This window comes from Mugil cephalus, chromosome 5 (assembly GCF_022458985.1).
Source record: "Mugil cephalus isolate CIBA_MC_2020 chromosome 5, CIBA_Mcephalus_1.1, whole genome shotgun sequence".
NCBI classification, from domain to species: domain Eukaryota; kingdom Metazoa; phylum Chordata; class Actinopteri; order Mugiliformes; family Mugilidae; genus Mugil; species Mugil cephalus.
The window spans coordinates 11447185-11466049 of record NC_061774.1 but is presented as its reverse complement, the minus strand read 5'-3'; the positions used below and the strand labels follow the sequence as shown (position 1 = coordinate 11466049).

The 18865-nt window shown below is 40.3% G+C and overlaps 1 protein-coding gene across 1 annotated transcript; it reads left to right on the top strand.

The window, feature by feature from the left end:
* The first annotated feature begins 6377 nt into the window (after positions 1 to 6377).
* Positions 6378 to 17544, top strand: slc43a3b (solute carrier family 43 member 3b). The gene is made up of 13 exons (XM_047585597.1): positions 6378 to 6502; positions 6878 to 7123; positions 7787 to 7916; positions 9888 to 9934; positions 10039 to 10115; positions 11741 to 11833; positions 11918 to 12057; positions 12418 to 12527; positions 12658 to 12801; positions 13322 to 13429; positions 14845 to 15031; positions 15158 to 15281; positions 15387 to 17544. The coding sequence occupies exons 2-13, from the start codon at positions 6937 to 6939 to the stop codon at positions 15507 to 15509; spliced, it is 1470 nt and encodes a 489-aa protein (XP_047441553.1). The 5' UTR covers positions 6378 to 6502; positions 6878 to 6936; the 3' UTR covers positions 15510 to 17544.
* Positions 17545 to 18865: the final 1321 nt, after the last annotated feature.

Sequence of the window (18865 nt, the reverse complement as noted above, 5' to 3'; positions counted from 1 at the left end):
TTTTATGACTTTCCCAGCCATCCATGGGAAACCATGCAAGTTTGAACATAACGTTTCGATCTCAGGGGCGCACGGGTTAACCCATGAATGACTGAGCAGCACTACCTGTTTATTTAAGTTTCTAAGAACAAGACCCAACAGATTCTGCCGCCACTCTCTGAACGATATGGTGAAAGAAACTGGATTCTTCTTCAGGTCTGCAGACACATTTGACATGTTTGCACACAGCATTGTTGAGCTTAAACCTGAGTCAGGCCTAACTAAGACAGCTTTAAAGCCTGATCTTAAAGGTGTCTCTTTTCATGACTCTATTCAACTCATCTTAATCTTCAGCCTTGACTATGAATCATGTTCTGACTGGCTGCTGTGATGGAATAAATCCAGGTGTGTAGACAGATGAGGAGTTGTACAGACTGAAGGCCTGTGGCAAGAAAGGTTCAAGGCTCAAGGTTTCTTTATTTGTCGGGACGTCTTGGATGAGAGGGCAGTGTTGTAGGGCAATGCAAAAAAACAACAACAAACAAACAAACAAACAAAAAAAAACAATAAAAAACATAGAAACATTCAAAAAATACACACATACCACATTCATCCTGTAAATATCACCTGTGCCTCTTTTGCCCCTCCTGTTCATCCTCTCCTGGCCGCTCATTAATCAGCTTGATTGATAAGAGAATAAGGGTGATTATGTTTGAGGAGGTGAACCCTATACCTTCTTCCCGGGTTTAATAAAAAATTTACTCTCAACTGAGCACATGTGACGTGTCAGTCAGAGTGTTGTTGGTCTGCCTGATAGCAGCCTGCTCAAACAGGTCTTGTGTAGAGGGTAGGGCAGGCAGCCCCATAATCTTAAAAGCAGTCTCCACCAGGGAGTTGATCTGATATTTGTGCTTAATTGTCAGGTTCCTGTCAGACTCCATACCTAATTACAGGTTCTATAGTAGCTCTGTTAAAAATATCCGTAATATTTTCGTAGATGCCACGCATAGACTTCCTGTAGCGTGCAAAGTTTGCTGAGCCTTTTGAAGAAGCTTCTCCGTTGTCTGTCCAGTATATGGTGGAGACGGAGGTAAGGGTTATCCATGATTGATAACAGTTTGTCCAGAGTCCACCTCTCTACCCCAGTTTCCAAGACTCCTGTCTGCATCCAGTGACAGAGCCAGTCTTCCTAATCAGTTTATCCTTGCACCCACCCACCCACTGACCGAGACCACATCATAGAAACTGTATAACTCATAAAAGACATGACCAGCCTCTTGCGAAACACATGGAAGGATCTCGACTTCACATTTAATCATGCCATTGGTCTGAGGTCATAAGAGAAGTGATCAGTATCTTTACTTAAGTGGAAGTTGTGGAACAATAGCTCAAATGGTCTCCATTTCAGATAGAAATGTTGTTTCAGAAAAAAATATACTGATTATTTTAATTTTCTTGTTCTTATATTATTTTGCTCTAAGTCCAATGTGTTATACAGTTTAGATGGAACCCATGCATGTATAACTAAATGTAAACACTGTATACATAAATATATTATTCAGTTGTTAATATTATATTGTATGCATTATTTGTATATTATTTAGACTATAGCATTTTCTTATTCTTATGTAACATACGTTTCTTTACCCATTGGTTCCACCGCAGCTATCGGACCCACTGTATTTATTCATGAGAAACACTATTACTGACTTACATGTGTTAATGCAATGTTATATTTTGTCACACAGGGGCGCCAAAAGACCAAGTGTCGTCTTCTTTTCACAGCAGCAGTTAAATAACGTTGCACGACCAAATACGGTATACAATGAATGTGCTTTACTTTTAATTTACTTTTACATCTACATTTAATTATGGAGCTCTTCCTATCAGAAGAGTTGGATGTAGTGTGTAAGACTAATTAATGAATGAATTAATGTTAAATTATGAAACCCGTGGTGAGTCCATCCCAACAGGTGCAATTTATTTATTTATTTTAAATATAATATCCAAACTTAAACCAGGCGTAATATTTATTTTATTTTATTTTATTTTATTTTATTTTTTTAGAGCATTTGGACCTGGGGGAGATACGTCGACTCACATATGGATGTGAGCAGCAGAGCAGCTTTAGTGGGAAGAAAGAGTTTTTTTTTTTTTTTTTTTTTTTTCTTGTGCCTCTCCCTTGACGTCATCTGGACCCTCCCCTCATCCCTGGAGCTCCATACATCTGACATAAACTCAGAACGAACAATGTGTGGATTTTTATGGACAATGGCATCACGGTAGGAGATCACAACGCCACGTAAGTGTATATCCTCCCATGCAAAGACATCAAAAGGCTGTAGTGCTTAAATAGATCTGAAACTCTTCTGGCGTGATGCACGGCTGTGAACATGGGATACAGTTCAGTGCACGGACTGTCAGAAGACTGTCAAGGCTGGCCCGCGATTTGATGATACTGCACCAAGCAGCAATGAACTGCCCGTAACACCAAGTCAGATTATTATATAACATACAGTAATGAAATTTCTGCTCCTGCTTTACATTAACAGCAGCCTGAAACCAGGATAACGTCTTTTACATACAGTGTATCTGTTGAACTCACCCGCAGCAGCTGACAGATGTTTGGATAGATTTATTTATTTAAATGAAACGAAATATTAACTTATATAAACTAATATTCAAGAAGCCTTATTATATTTTTATAGTGATATTTACGTTTGCTCAAAGGATATGGTCTTCAAAACAGTAGCAAAGAACCCATGTGAATATTGCCACATGGTGTGCTTGCTACAATCCCCCCCTCCTCTGGTCTTGATGAGATCTAGGCTTCAACACTGGGGCTTTAGACAAAACAAGAAGATATCTTCTTATTCTAGTTTTAGTCTTGAAGTCGTACAGTTTTTCCAGGGCAGATCAATAAGAGGAAACACTGTGCACCGTTTTACTACAAAAGACCGTACGTAGCTTGGAACATGCAGAAGTCCCATATCCCATAAAGGGTGATTTATAGGAAGGGGTTGCTGCACATATTTAAACAGTAAAAATTGTCACCTTAGCTTTGCAATCTTCATTTTAAAAAACGTCAAAATATTGCAAATAGGGAATGAAAATAGCGATTAAAATGAATTGATCGACGGTTCATATATTTCTAACTTTATTGTATTCTTCCTGTTCAGGATCATTAAGGCCTTCTATGGTATTCACTCGATAAAGATGTACACTCACAAACTACAGTAAAACTGACCTTACTATTCGCTGCATGTAAGTACGTACTTACATGCAGGACTGACTCTCACTGGCCTCGGTTTGGGGAGTTTCTGAGCGCCTGTGCTCCTGAACATTAACCAGGCGTTTGTTTAACCCATGAAGGACAAGAGCACATTGATTACTTAATACCTTGAACCTCACATTCAGTTCAATTCACTGCGTTCCATTTAGTTCACAGGTGTCATTAAATTTTACACAAATCCGTTTTGTCTCTGAGGGATTCCACACATAATCACCAGAACCCTGTTATTAGGAAAATCACTCCCATTATTTGGGATGGTGTCACCAAATGATCTCATAAGTCATATGTAGCGCCTCATCTCTAGCGTTCTCTTTCAGAAAGTTTTCAGAAAGAAGAAGTGATATGGAGAAAGAGATCCCGTGGTCTGTCTCTATTTTGGCTTCATTTTTTAAAAAGCATGAAAATGAAGACATCTGATCATTCACTGCCCAAGAACTTGCTGATGTTGGCACTTTCCCCGATGGCATGAATGTTGAGTCTTTGACTGACGGTTACGCAAATACAGAAACGCGTATGTTTACATCACTTCAGAGAACATGAAATCAGTTTAGATAGACACTTTCTGGAAAACTACTCAAACACTCACTCGTGACCTAAACTGAACCGTCTGAATACCCAAACCTTCAGTCTCCAGCATAGTATTAATGCTAATTAATTTACATTGATCCTGATCTTGGGGTGAGCTCTTGCATCCAAATGTGGTGTCAAACTAAAAAAAGAAAAGAAATAAATGAGCCTGTTTTTACTGTTGCACTGTAAGATGAGACAATTTCTGTCTTAGAAATATTAAGCCACGGCCTCAAGCCTTAACTTATCACAGAATTTGAAAGAGCCTGTCTGTTTAAAGATAACGAAACCCACTTAACCATTACAAAAGGCGAACATTAAAATCAGTGATTCACTATTTTATTTGTGGGACAATCGAAAGACGACCAACAGAAATAATCTGCTGCCACGACCCCAGTGAACCAACCTTAGTTTACACGTTTGTTTCACACTGATTTAATAAAATATTTAATGACTAATTATTTTAGTATGTTTATAGAACTAAAGCTGGTGTTCCTCGTCTGCTTACAGCCTGCATGCTAAGGTACGCTAGACTTTCAGAAATCCAACAGAGCCAAATTGGTGGACCTTCCCTATGATATGAGGTGAGGTGAATAAAATATTCTAGAAAATATTCTACCAACACCGAGTAATATTAGTGACATACCAACAGTACCAATGAATGGGATGTTTCAATAACGTCTTGATAGAATATCCTCAAATTTGGCTTAAGTTCTCTCGGACCCCTGGATGAAGTGACTATATTTTGGAGGTCAAAGTGATGCACTCCACATGATATCTCCATAAAGGAGATCAACAGTATGGCCTTTATGTTTCCACATTGCTTCAAACACATGTGACAAAGACTCAATCATTGCTGTTTTTATGAAAATATCACATAACGACATCTTTGTCCGTTAACCTATAGTTGCTTGTGCTTAGAGAGAAGTCATGTGTTTCAAGACCTGCGCTGGTCTTTGGGGTTAGTGTCTCGAGGCTAAAGCTACACCCACATATAAGGGAGTGATGCCTGTTGGCAGTTCATCACTGGTTTAAGGAAGTGCGCACACTGTGGTTGCGTGCCACACTCTGTATGTGTGTGTAAATAGATCTGTGTCTTGTGACGAGATGATGATATTGGTCAACTATACATCTTGAGGTTGTATAGCAGGGTTTCACTAACCACACTCAACCCCCTGTTCACCGTAAACCAGCTGCTGGATCCTCCTGAGACAAAAAGACACACATCAAAGTGAACGAGAGCTGGACAATATGCAGAGTATCTGGGCCTGCTAATGAACATTATGTAAGCGTGTGTGCTCTGACTGCTGCCATGGCAACGGTGACACAGCATCAGCCCGCCAGCAGCAACAAGACAGTAAAATACAAACTAGATACACAAGAGAGTAAGGTCAGAGATAAAAAGGCTCTGTGAGAGTAAATATATTAACAAAATGTATTTACATTCACTGTATTAAGGTTAAGTAACTACTGTTTGGTGAAAAACCAGTCAACGTTAATCTGGTAGAGTTAAATGGTAGTTAAATGGAAAAAAGGTGGTGCAGGCTGAATGCACATATGTACAGTAATGACACACTTTAATAGGAGTATTGCTCTTAAAATGAATACAAATATATAATGAGATATATGTATTGAACCAAACACCACAACAAAATGATCATAAATAAGTGCATTGTGTTAAATATTAGGAACGTAGGCAACGTGTTGTGCCCCAAACATCCACTTGGAGTCAAAAATGAAGTGACCACATGTACTCAGCCGTCGGTCAACGACCTCACGACTCGACCAATCAAAAATCAAATGAGCACAAAATTCCACACAAATGTCAAACAGGATAAAATGATTAATTGATGCTCAACCATTACATATAAACAGAAGTGTCAGTGTAATTCCTGGCAGTTCTATCATATGAAATGTTCTGTATCAGTGTTTAAAGCTCCTGTCTTGTTGTTGTTTGCAAACTGTCGACCTTTAACTCTCAGGGGTTCATGCGGGAAAAAAATAACACTTCCAGAGAAGCTTATTTTTGACAGACAAAGACGCTTCCTCGTTTTTTCTCTGCAGAAGTAACTGTAACTGTCAGGTATGTTTACTTCCAGGTTGACTGTTGGCCTTAAGCGAACCACAACAACCAAGAGATTTTTAAATTTTCTCTTTAATTATTATTTTTGTCTCAGTGTAAAAACTATAGATTACTTTGCAGGAGGTGACCACTAATTGTGAACTGTGTAGCCAGAAGCATTTGTGGGAAGTCATGTGTTCACTGCAGCATCTTTCTACAGCCTGTCGAGGAGGGATAGGGCTCAACGATGGTTTGTTCATATGGACCTAGTTATAACGCACAGGGACAGGTCACATGACTTTATGACTGCGCGGGCCTGGCCAGCGCTCCCAGCATCCACATCTGGAGTATGTCTCAAAGCTTGTGTGGCACAGCTTTACGGCCTGCCTGGGAGTGCAGGAGTGTTTACTTTCTGCCGCCGCTAGCTCCCTGAGGAGAGGGATTTTCTGTGCTGCACGGCAGAGGGTGATTGAGACAGAGGAAAACATTTGGGAGGGAAGAGGAGGGTACTATGAGAAAGAGGAAGGAAGGGCTCTATTTAATGCAAGAGAGTGAGGCTGTGGTCTGTCAGAGCGTGTGGGGACACTCTCGGAGGCCTAACTGTGAGTGCTAGTGCAGCGCAGGATATTGCAACACTGTTTATTTGCCTGCTTTAATTGTTTCAGTCTGTTTTTGAACCCGGGGTTTCGTGATCAGACGCTACATATCGGCTTCTGAATTTTTCCAGTCCTTGTCTGTTTTTGAAGGAGGCGTGACCCAGTGGTCTGGATTCAAACAGGATGTTTCATTCCCGGTCGTTTCCAGTTATAGCTCATGTGTTGCTTGTTTAACTTTTCCATTTTCCATTTAGTCCGATGGCCTCTGGGACGGGCTCTTTCAGATGTACATTAGCAGTTACTCTTGCTGACTGACGTCATGACCTAAAGCTCAAAGAAAGAACCCAAAACATTTCTCATTTTTATTTTCTTCTTTGATAGGTGCAGTGACCAGAGCCGCTTGTTCAGCTGTGTGCGTTTGTGTGTGAGTGTGTTGGACCATGCCGGGATCAGAGAAGAGCTTGATGGTGCGACGCTACCTCACCTTTGCTACGGGTCTGGTGGAGTGTCTGTGTTTTGCCGGGGCCGTGTTTGGATGGGCTTCCCTTGTTTTTGTCCTGAAGAAAGAGGGCTACTTCAGCTCCCTGTGTGTCAACACCACCACAGTCAACTCAACCCACACTCTAGGTAAGTTTGATGTCCCCATCTTTGTTCCTTTATATCTAATAATCTCTTAAATGTAATGTCATACTGTCCTTTTAAGCACCGGGGTTTGAATATATATTTCTAATTAAATATATATTCTGATCAGGCATAACATTATGACCTAATATTGTGTTGGTCTCCCTTGTGCCTTGTGAGTGATCATGGGTCTTCTGAGGGTGTCCTGTCTTGTCTGGTAACACAATATTATTAGTGGTTGCCTTTGGGTCCTATGGGTTGAGGGGATCATCTGTGGGATCTGTGGATCATCCCACAGATACTTGATGAGTTTGAGATCTAGTGAATTTGGAGCCAGGTCAAGACCTTGTACTGCTCTTCATGTTTTTTGATTTGTTTCTGAACACTTTTTGTGTGTGTGTGTCATCCTGCCGGGGATGTCATTGCCATGGAGTGGGGGTGTCTAAGTAACATCCACATGAATGACGGATCCAAAAGTTTCCCATCAGGACATATTGTTACAAAATGGTCGGTGTTATTTACTTCTCCTGTCAGTGGTTTTAATGTTATGCCTGATCGGTGTAGATATGTGTATATGTATAACATCAGACCTCTCACTTCACTGTCTCATGTTTAACCGCTTGTTTCTGAACACTGATTCTGTCATTATCTATTTTTATTTACCTACAGACTGCAGTGGACAAGATGAACAGTTCTCACTCATTTTCACCATCGCCTCCTTTATGAATAACTTCCTGACGCTGCCCAACGGTTTCCTCTTCGACCGCTTCGGCACTACTGTGTCTCGGCTCTTCGGAATGTGAGTCCATTTTCTTAATGAATTTGGAGCAATTAGTTGAAGGAATCTTTATGCACATTCCGGGTAGAGTTCAGTTCAGATTTATTGATATCCCGAAGGAAATTCATTTTGCAGCCGGCATCAAAGACACAGTGGACAAAGACAACATCAGATGGCATCAACAGAACACAATAACCACAATAAAATTAATAAAATACTACTAATAAAAATGCTATTAATAAAACGTGACACATTAAAGTGCAAGATAGAAGCGCAAACAATGCATGAATTGCATAGCACTGAGAAATGAGAAGTAAAAACAATGTTTAAAATATGTACAAATAAGTGCATAGCATGAAAGAACTAGCATGGGGAGTACAGACGAGCCTAGCCCAGAAAGTTGGGATGAAAGAGACCTTGTTTTTTTTTCCATCCTGTAGCAGTGGCCAGAGGGGGAGGAGGTCAAACTCCCTATAAAGTGGATAGAGGACTTAAAGCCCACCTGGAAATGAAATGACACTGACTAGTAAACAACAATAACAACAAGTGGTTGTTCATTACTATGAGCTATCGGTGGCGGGTGTAACAAGTAGCTTTTTGTGAAATGCACAGGGACCTAGTAGGGGAGTGAAGATTTAATCCAAATGATGATTTAATGGGATTTCTTTAAGACGAGATTGAAAGCATCATTTAATTCTGTGCTATTAGACATCACAATTTGCCCACAATTCACACTGATTTAAGGTGGATCTGATTCATTTTGATTCGCTCTACAACAACAATTTCAAATTCTTTGAGGACACCAGAGCAGCATCACAACATAGTGTTTCAATTAAAACAAAACTCATTTTATTCAGTTTAGATTTTCCTAATTTATACAGTTCATTTTCAGTCTGTCTGTCTTCGAGGGTGTTCTGTTTTACATGCTTGCTGCTGACATATGGCTCAGATTAAATGACGTATCAATAAAACAGAGATGAACTTAAATACCAATTTACTTTTTTCTCTTTATAGTGTTTTGCATGAATAGTTTTCGTACCAAAAAATAGAGTAACTCCTTTATGTGTTTTGTGTTTGTAGCAGATTACTTTTGCTATAAGATTCAGTCTTTTGATTGTGAAGTAGTGGGGCTTTCAAAATCTTCTGTTTTTACAAAACCAAGCATATTTTCATTACAGTCAAAGGGTCCTTCTCCCTCTTCCCCTTTCCTGCATGGCTGTAACTCTGTCTGCATGTTCAGACTAATCTGATGCTGCTGTGATTCTCTATTTTTCTCCAGCGGTTTAAAATCTTTTAGATTTCAGTACTATCTGTAGACTCAAGGAGGGAGGACTTTGGTCAAACAGTGGCGAGGAAATGGTATTGTTTAAGTTTCCATTCTTTGCATTTAGATATATACACAGTGTGGGATCCTGTGAAGTTAAAGGGACAGATTAAACAGATAGTGAACAGAGAAAGGAAGAAGCAAATGTGGAAAGTATCTTGGGGGATGTAAAGTATCTGAGGTCTCCAGATAGGAGTTCAAAACAAGCAGTGAAGTTCAATCAAATGTCAGCTGCTTAAGTATGTGGAACTGGAAAAATGAAAAGTGAGAAAAAAATAAAGAAAAACAAAGGTCAAGACCATTTGTCAGCAATGACGGGACTCAAGACGCTCAGATGTTCAGATTCCGTGACTAAGCTATCCTCCCATTCTGCTCAAAGTTCATACATTAACACATGCCTGTTTTGGTAACCCAGATATAACTAAATCCATCAAAGCAAACACTCAGATGTTTCCACTAAAAGAGGGTGGAATGAAAATAAAGAGCCATGGAATGCAAATAGTTGGACTAGTGACAGCAGGTGGAGACGAGAACAGATTTTTTGCTCAGGACGGCCAAAGATAATGAAATTAATGTCGGCCAAAGGTTCTCCAAACAGAGCCAGGAGCAGACCAACCTGTAGTTAACGAGTTTTAATCCTCTTAAACATTGTCTCTCCCTCTCACTAGATGTCTCTACACCATCGGTACCTTGATGGTGGCCTTCTCAACTACAGGTGAAAAATGCTTGTCTGTCCGTTCTGTGCCCTCTCACATGCCTGTCAGTAAATACCAGGAAGAGCAAAGGGGTTGCAAATAATTCTTCTTATTTTTCCATCAGCTCTGCCCAACCTGCTGTTCCCAGCTCTCTCATTCCTGGCTGTGGGCGGCATCTTGTTCCTGATCACCAACATGCAGGTACTGGAACATTTTCTTAGAATAAATATTACTGTCAGATTGAATCAGTCTTCTGATGATTTGCTTCACTGTTCAGTTGATCATGCTGCTAATTAAACTGCGATGACCTTCAAGCTGCCGAATTAAATTGCTTCTTCAACCTACGTGGTAAAAACCTCAAATATAAAACAATTAACTGAAAATGTTTAATCAAATCAAAATAGTAATTTATAGCAAATTAAATGAAACATGAAAGTGGATGTCTCTTATCAATTGCAAGCAGCTGGACTAAATCTCTAGGCTTCTGTTACATCCTGACAAATCTGACGATAAAGCTCTTGAGCCTGCATGCTAAATATTTCTGAGCTCTGTCTGGACCAAGAACTATTTGTCTGCAACATTTTTCATTTTAGGAAAACAGGCTGAGAAACATGGTTGAAGCTATCTTTTTAGACCTGAGATTTAATAACAAAAGACAAGAGTCAGAGCCTGTCCTCAGTGTGTTTTGTGTTGAATCCACTTTCTAACTCATGATGTTGTGGGAAGAAAATCATTTATTTTATATTTAAAGGGAACCGTGACTTTTCATGAAACTGAACTGTGTAGTAGTGTCTTAAACCACATCCTCCATCTCTGGAGAAGAGTTTGTTTCACACTAAAAGACAGAAGGCTGGATGCATATAGACTCCTTCATGGCTTATGTCACTGTGACGTCACTATGTTAGCTGGAGGCAAAACAGAGGGAAGCTTGAGGTGAACGCTGTCACTTTTTTCAAGTTTTGTCACATACCAACTACTCCCAGTCGTATATAACTTTGGTTTGGCTTCGGCGATTAAAAGAAAGGATTGGAGTGAGACGATAAACAACACACACACTTTTTATGCATCAAAAGTTTCAGCATGTTTAATGTCATGGGTTGGAATAAACTGTGACTGAAATTACATTAAGTTTATGCTTTTTAGGGGATTTAATGCTAATGCTAACCGCTAGGTAACGCTACGTTAGTTGAGTGTTTCACAGGTGTCCAAGCAGAAGTTGTATTTACTATGTTACCCTCCCCTACTTTCCGCCTACTTCTAACAATATCTTTGCTGGGAAGGCTTCAGTTGATTATGACAGCCCCTCCGTGTTTGTATTGACACAAGTCATTATTTAAATTCTTCTGTTGCAAATCTTGCCCGTCCATCCAACTTTTCTGAATTTCTCAGTTAGGTCCATGTAAATGTCTGCCCATTGTACGGTGGATGGTCCTGTCAAATTTGACAAATTATGTGAAGTTAATCATTATTTAGGGTATTCTCATTACAAGTTAATGTAATGCTAACCACTAGGTAACACCACGTTAGTTGCATGTTTCAGCGGTGTCCAAGCCAAAGTTGTATTTACTACGTTACCCTCCACAGCGGTTCCACTTATGTGTATTAGTATATTCTCTAAAATATGCGTTTTTTCGTCCGTTCCTGCCAAAACAGTCCACTAAAATATGCTAACTGCTGTTTACAGGCTATAGTGTTTGAGATGTTTGGCATCCAGTTAAGCCCCGCCCCTCAAAAAACGTCACATGGTCTATAGGACGATGCCCAGCCATGATTTCAGATCTTCACAGACACTCATTTATAATGAATTAAATATTTCTCTCCTAAAGGTGGGAAACCTGTTCGGCTCACATCGCTCCACGATCATCACTCTTTATAACGGGGCCTTTGATTCTTCCTCAGCACTCTTCCTTGTCATCAAGGTAAGGCAACAACTCTCACATTAAAAATATATCGATACGGCCTAAATGTACTAATGATCATCTCCACTATTTCTTCCCCCGTAGTTGTTACACGAGTCAGGCATCTCTCTCCGTGCCTCTTTCCTCTTCCTCTCCGCTTGCAGCGTCATTCACCTTTTCAGGACTTTCTTCTTGCTGCCCAAAAACTTCATTCCCTACCCGGTGCCTGATCATTACACATACGGGTACGAATCCAGATCACACATGGAGATCACATGGTTGCATATTCTGTATGCTACAGCTGAACATGATCAAGTAAAAACATCATCACATATTCTTTGCGTGGAGCAGGATATTGAAACTTATTAAGAAGTTTTGTTGTCTTATTTTAACATATGCATACGTATTTTAACATTTTAAACGTTTTTGGATTATAAGTTTCAAATATAAAAGAAAACATTCATTTCCTTTATGATCCCACCTATTATTGAACATCGTGCTGCATTTTCTGTCGTGTGATTATAGAATCTATAACTGGAAATCTAATTTATAAATAAAGTCTTCAGTTTGTGCATAATCACACTTTGACCTTCGACCTCTGGCAGGATAACCTGTGGAAAAACCGAGAGTCTGAACTTAGAGGTGGCAGCAAATGGAAGTGTACAGAAGGCGACCGAGGAAACGCCACTCAACAAGGCCGTCCCGGCAAAGCAAGGTCTGCACATAGAAATATGAGAGCAAAAAATATATATTATAATCTTATTTCTTTGGTATAATTTCTGCGTCCTCTTTCTGTGTCCTCTTTGTCCTCCGTCTTCTGTGTGATCTGTCCCGTCCTCCTCCAGAGAGGAGCTTCCGTGAGTGTTTGACGTCCAGGTTCTTCATGTGGCACCTGGTCTGGTTGTCGGTGATGCAGCTCAGACATTACCTGTTCATCGGCACCCTCAACCCCATGCTGCAGAGGCTGACAGCCGGAGAGTCCACGCTGGGTAAACACATGCAGGGCCTCGTAATCCGGACAAAAATGAGCAAAAATATGCAATTAGCTAGATTATCCAGTTAGATAATGCACACTCTAATTCTACATTTATGATTTCTGAAGCTTTTCAACATCACACTAATGTACATCATTGCTTCCCGATGAAACATGTAGTAATTATGATTTGTGTAAATGACCAGAATATATTTTTATAAACATTTACTCAACTGCAGTTTCTCTTTTACTTATTTCATGGAAAGCACTAAAAAGCATCAAATGCTTCATCTTATGCTAACACATTCCGTTGATCGAGTAGCTCACTCTATATACAAAGCACTTTTTAGCTGTCTCGATGCATGAATTCTACTACAAATCTAAACTTCCCTTTCTTTAAATCCCAGTGGTAAAAACAGCTTAACTTTAAAAACTCTTTCCCTGTTTTGTGAAGCTTTTCTGTCGCCAGTGATCTCGCATTTGTGCACGCTTGTCCGACTTGTTGTTGCAACTCACCGGACTGTTTGTCCCTGCAGTGAGCCAGTACACCAACGCCTTTGCCATCACCCAGCTGTGTGGCGTGCTGTGTGCTCCGTGGAACGGCCTCATCATGGACAGATTCAAGAAGAAACCTCGTGCTGCAGGTAACACACTAGCGGCGACTGAGATGAATAGTGTGAGAGGCTGAGCTGGCCAGAGCGTGAGGATACTCGAGTGTTATGAGGAAAAGGGATTTTATGCAATCAAAAATTCAAAAGAAGTCATTTACAACACAGAAATGAGTTCCTGGGTGCATAAAAGAGGTTGAATTAACAAAACCAACTCAGGCTATAACTGAAAAATGAAACAAAACAGACCTGAAACAAACTCTTACAGACCTGCAAGAAGTGAATTTTTCTTGCTTCCTTTGGCTACGGGGCTTACGTAACAGGGCTTTGTTTCAAGCTTGGGGGCACTTGGGGCTGAGGGCTCTGCTTCTGCTTGTCTGCACCCTGATAACTGGCACATAGCAACTTTGTCCGGGTTTTAACAAACGCAGAAATATGGCTGACGAGTCATGACCCAAAACCACTGGAAAGGGCAAATTATCTGAAACACCAACATTTAAGAGATAAGCCTGGTCTTGCACTTAATAAAATGGAAAATATCTGTAGCAGACCTGCCACCGGGGATTCCTGGGGGAGCTGTCAAGGAGACGGCACGTAGAGCAGACTCTAAACAGCAGCCTGGCAACGCAAAGAATGAACCTTGTGTTCATTTTGAATGTGATGGGCCTGCTTGTCCTGCTTGTTTCGGCGCAGAGAACTGTAAACCCAAGCAAAAGGGATGATAACATATATCATCATCAAGATTTACACACATCCAAAGTCATTATTTCGTTCCCTACACTAGTGTTGTTCACACAAACTAAAGAGATTTTACATTTTAAAAACTAAATGATATTGATAGAACTGACAAAATGTCTGCATACATATTTGCTTAGGGCTGGCAAATTGAAATGTTATAAGATCATAAAATCAGTGTAGACCTGTTTTTAGGAGCAAAAAAGCCCTTATATAAAAGAACCTCGGCCTCGTCTGATGTTGTCACCTCGGGATTACCAAATGAGCGCAGGTTTATACGAGGACAGTCTCTCTGACATGCACTCTAAGTGAAGTGCTTTGAACGGGCGAATAGGATCTCAAAATCAATTCTTAAACCCCTTGGCCACAAGCGTAACGGCTTTGAAATGAATCACGTTCCCACATCGGTATTAAAAGACCAGTTGGAGTTTTATTAATTGTTTTTGGATTTATGCCACTCGAGAGGCAGCTTAATGTTTCTGTGTAAGCTGAACAAATTCTGGTGGTAAGTCTTAGATGTTAGTAACAGGATTCATTGTGATTCAGCAGACAATGTTTTGGGCACTGAGGTCCTGGCTGAGCCATGGTTTCTTATTTGCAAGACTAAATTAGGTGCAGCGTTTGGTTGGAATAAACCACGTGTAAGCCGCTTTATTGACTTTCCATCTTTACTTTGCGCGTTTTTAACTCACGCACGCCTGTTTTTACGTTCACAGGAGAGACCGAGCAGGAGACAGACTTGCGGGCCTCCATCCTTTCCCTCTTCCTGACAGCGCTGCAGTGTGTGCTGTTTTCCGTTTGTGCCTCCACCCCGTTCCTGCCGCTTCAGTACCTCACCTTCATCCTGCAGGTCCTCAACCGCTCCTTCCTCTACGGCGGCAATGCAGCCTTCCTCAGTGTGGCGTGAGTGTCGATCAATTTATCTTTTTGATCTTTTTCATTTTTGGAAGTAAAGCCGTTTGAAATGGGGAGTTAATTAAAGTAAAACATATATTTTCTTAAGGTTTTAATCCTTTTCCTCTTCTCTAGTTTCCCGTCATGCCACTTTGGGAAGCTGTACGGCCTGGTCATGGCTCTGTCTGCCGTGTTTTCCCTGCTGCAGTATCCCTGCTTCGCTCTGGTGAAAGGAGCTCTGAACGGAGATCCTTTATACGTGAGTACGCTGTATAGTTCTCAAGCTGGACTGTGCGTCACCTTATCGTCTTATCTGTGAAGCCTCCTCACGCTGTTTCTCCCCTCTCCCTTCACGCTTCGGCAGATGAACATCGGCCTGACGCTGCTCAGCCTGCTGGCCTTCATCCATCCCCTCTCTGTGTACCTGCACTGTCGAAAGGCCTCCTCCCAGCGAACCCAGAGCAAACCCGACAGTGTCTCCTCTTAAAGGTTGTAAAATCACAGCAATGTCTAGCGCTTAAATCAACTCTTCAGTTTTGTTTTTAGCGCTCACATGGCTGAGCAGAGATTTGAACAAAAGAGACCTTGAGTATTGTTTTTCTCCAGGCTCTGTTGGAAAGAAAACAATAGATACTACACACAAGTGCCAAATGAAAAGATTCACAGAAAAAAAAAGGAGTTCATAAATAATTGGACGGTTTTGTATGTTCCCTGCTCTCCCCGGTCTTCACTGCAGCAGCTCAACTTTTGCTTGGGGGGGGTCTCTGCTGGTTCTTCAGGTTTTCAACAGGAATGTTGCTTCTCAACCTGACAAGCTTATCTGCTTGTACATTTGGTCGGTTGAACCTGTGTGCAGAGATGTTTTTTTTTTTTGTTCTTTCCCACGCACAAGATTTTTCGAAGACTTCTCCTCAGGTCTTCCAGGCCATTTTCTCTCTCTCTCTCTTTCTTTTCTTTTTTACTTTTCTTTGCACACATTTTTTTTAGCGTAAAAACCTTACATGGTCAGTCTTTACTCTTTGTGTTGACAGATAACTCCTTCTTAGTCTAAATAGCAAATATAGCTCCGAGCTCCAAGAACCAACACGTAGTGGTGTCGAATTACTTTTGAATACTTGCAGTTGTAATTCTGTGCATTACAAACACTGAATTCTCACACAGTTCTTTCATTTTTGATGTTATGTATCAAAACCTCATATGTAGTCGAGGAAAGCCTTGATTAAGGAACTTTATTGTAGTATCTGTTTTTTATTGAACTAATGAAGGAAAGGTCCCTACGGACCGAAATATTTGTTGTTGTTTATTGTCAAAATGAGTTCTAACAGATGCATTTAAGGTTGTAGCATAGCATTATAGTATGTGAGCGTGCTCACTGCTAAACTGAATGCATCTTTAATATTTACAGGCATTCTGGTGTGTCTAACCTTTTACCTCCTTTGACTTTTCCCAGACATAATTTTTATCCAATCACCATTTTTGTTTACATTCAACAATCAGCTGAAGATATTTTTTAGATATTTTTTTTATTTATTTCAGTTTTAAAGTTCAGCCAATTCTTGGCTGTTCTCTGTAGCATCTAACACATGGTGCTGATGTGCTTTTTGAAAACCCACCTTATTGCCTAGCCTATATTTCTGTAACTGTGCCAAGACTTGTGCCTTTATTATGCTTATTATTTGAAATATCTATTGAAATTTTTATGTCGTTTGTAATACTAGCTTCCCGTTATTATGGATGGAGGGTACTAAAGGACACATATAATTGTAAAAAACGTATATATATATATATTTTTTACAATTATAGCCTCAAAAGTGAGTAATGAACCAACACTGTTAAGTACAGTGGCAACTTAAGGGATGTTCGTAATCAGTCTATGATCTATAAAAGTGTGAAGTCTCTTTGTTAGGATAAAGATCCTGACAGCAGCTCAGTTCAGGTCACGTCTCCGCCATCTGCTGGCTTCACGGTGGACCTGTCAGACACTACGACTGAAACCAACAGTGAAACAGTGCAGCTTTGTTTGGGTCCAAAGTCTCAGGTGTGAAACGGGACTTTGAGCCATGAAGGATTTTGTTCCTGAAAATGTACGGCATATTGTAGCTGATGCTGGTGGATTGTAAAGGATTATAAAGGGAAACACAGTATTTCTGTTTCAGGCTGACAGTTTTATTCTTAAGTGCCAAAACATACATGATTGTAATGCTTTTAAAATGTAATTATAAATATACAAACTGCAGAGACAGTGAAATGTGTATTTTCTATACTAACTTTAGTAATGTGATGAAGGGATTCATGTTCTGGAAATGTACATTAGTCTCCCCAAACAATGCTGTTTCCTTTCATGTGAGACAGTTGCATACTGTCCTGTATGTGTTGCATGTACAGTTGGAATAAAAAGTGCAACCTATCAAGCAGAAGAACTATAAATTAAACAGGTCTTGTGAATGGAGGCGCTGTACATGCAAACAGCCGACAGTATTGGAATAAACACTGAAGTGTTAATTAAAGGGTGATTCCACAAATCCAGCAGTGTCTGTCTGTATGTTTCTGTTATTTTGGATTATAAAGTAGGAACCTTGGAACCAGATTCCTATTATTCCCCTTTGATTTAACCTCAAACTCATTTTGCAAGGTATTAGTAACCTTGTCAAAAAAGAACTTTACACAAAATCTATAATGCATTTAAAAGAAGTAAACATATAGCAGTTGACCACTGTGAGGTTGTGCATGATCTCTGGTTCCAGTTGCAGTGTGGCTAAAGTAGTTGCCACTTTTGTGTCACCATGTAATGAAAAAGAAAATATCACATAACTGATTATTATTTAAGTTAAGTTAACTTAGTACTTCTTCAGGGAAAAGAACACAAAGAAGTTTAAATCTGCAGCCCCAGAGCTGGCTTCTCCGTTGGCAGTCAGCGTGCCAGTTTCCATGTCTTTGCTGAAAGGTTGTGTGGAAATCTCACATGGGGCAAAACGGACTTGGGGAAAATGTACAGAAATACCACAGACACTCCCCCACAACACCTGCTGTGCCCCAACGCCGCGAGCTGAAAACGACTCAATGCAACTCCACACAAGTCTGTCACTCGAGCGCCAGTGTGCACGGGCAGGGAACATGTGCACGGTGACAGGTTCTTCCCTTGAACCTGCGTCATCGATGATCACAGCCTCAGTTATTCCTCGCCAGTTCAAAAATACACAGCAGAGTTGCATAAATATAAGACCCAAATAGAAGTGACGGCGGGAGGAGTGACGGATAAAAATAAGCCACTCTATTAATGAGGTGATTTCTTCAGTTTTTTTTTCTTTTTTGTTGTTTTTTTTCTGACTGAAGTGAATCTGTTGCAGAGACTGTCTTCATGACACAGATTTAACAGGCTTCCTCAGACAGTGCCAGCTGAGTTGTCTGTTCTCTTTGACAGTTGCAGTGAGACAGAAAAAGAACATAAAGGTCCCACATGTCAGCTTTCATGCGCTATTTTCCATCTGCTGTGGACAGCTAATAGAAAACAAATCATCTCTAAATGAATGAACGTCTGAGTGGGCCGCAGCTCCTATAGTGAACTTGTTGATGCTCAGTTTTGAGCTAAAGTAGCTCAGGTTTGGTGAACAGAGTGGCGTTCATGAGACTCTGAACTGTGACAGGTTTGTGATACGTGGACAAAAGTACGTGGGCTCCCAGTTTGACATACTCTAATATTTCTCATAGTTAATGTTGGGCTGCTCAGGTACAGTTTTTATGAACGATGTTAAAACTTATTCTTGATGACATGATAATTATTATAATTATTTTGTAGATGATATTTATATTAGTGGTGCAGTGGTGGCCTTCCTGTGCCGAGTG

Coding starts and splice junctions, on each gene's coding strand:
- slc43a3b (XM_047585597.1), top strand. CDS start 6,937: ATGCCGGGATCAGAGAAGAGCTTGATGGTGCGACGCTACCTCACCTTT. Junction 11,834..11,917: donor CACTCTTCCTTGTCATCAAG/GTAAGGCAACAA, acceptor CTTCCCCCGTAG/TTGTTACACGAGTCAGGCAT. Junction 13,430..14,844: donor GAAGAAACCTCGTGCTGCAG/GTAACACACTAG, acceptor TTACGTTCACAG/GAGAGACCGAGCAGGAGACA.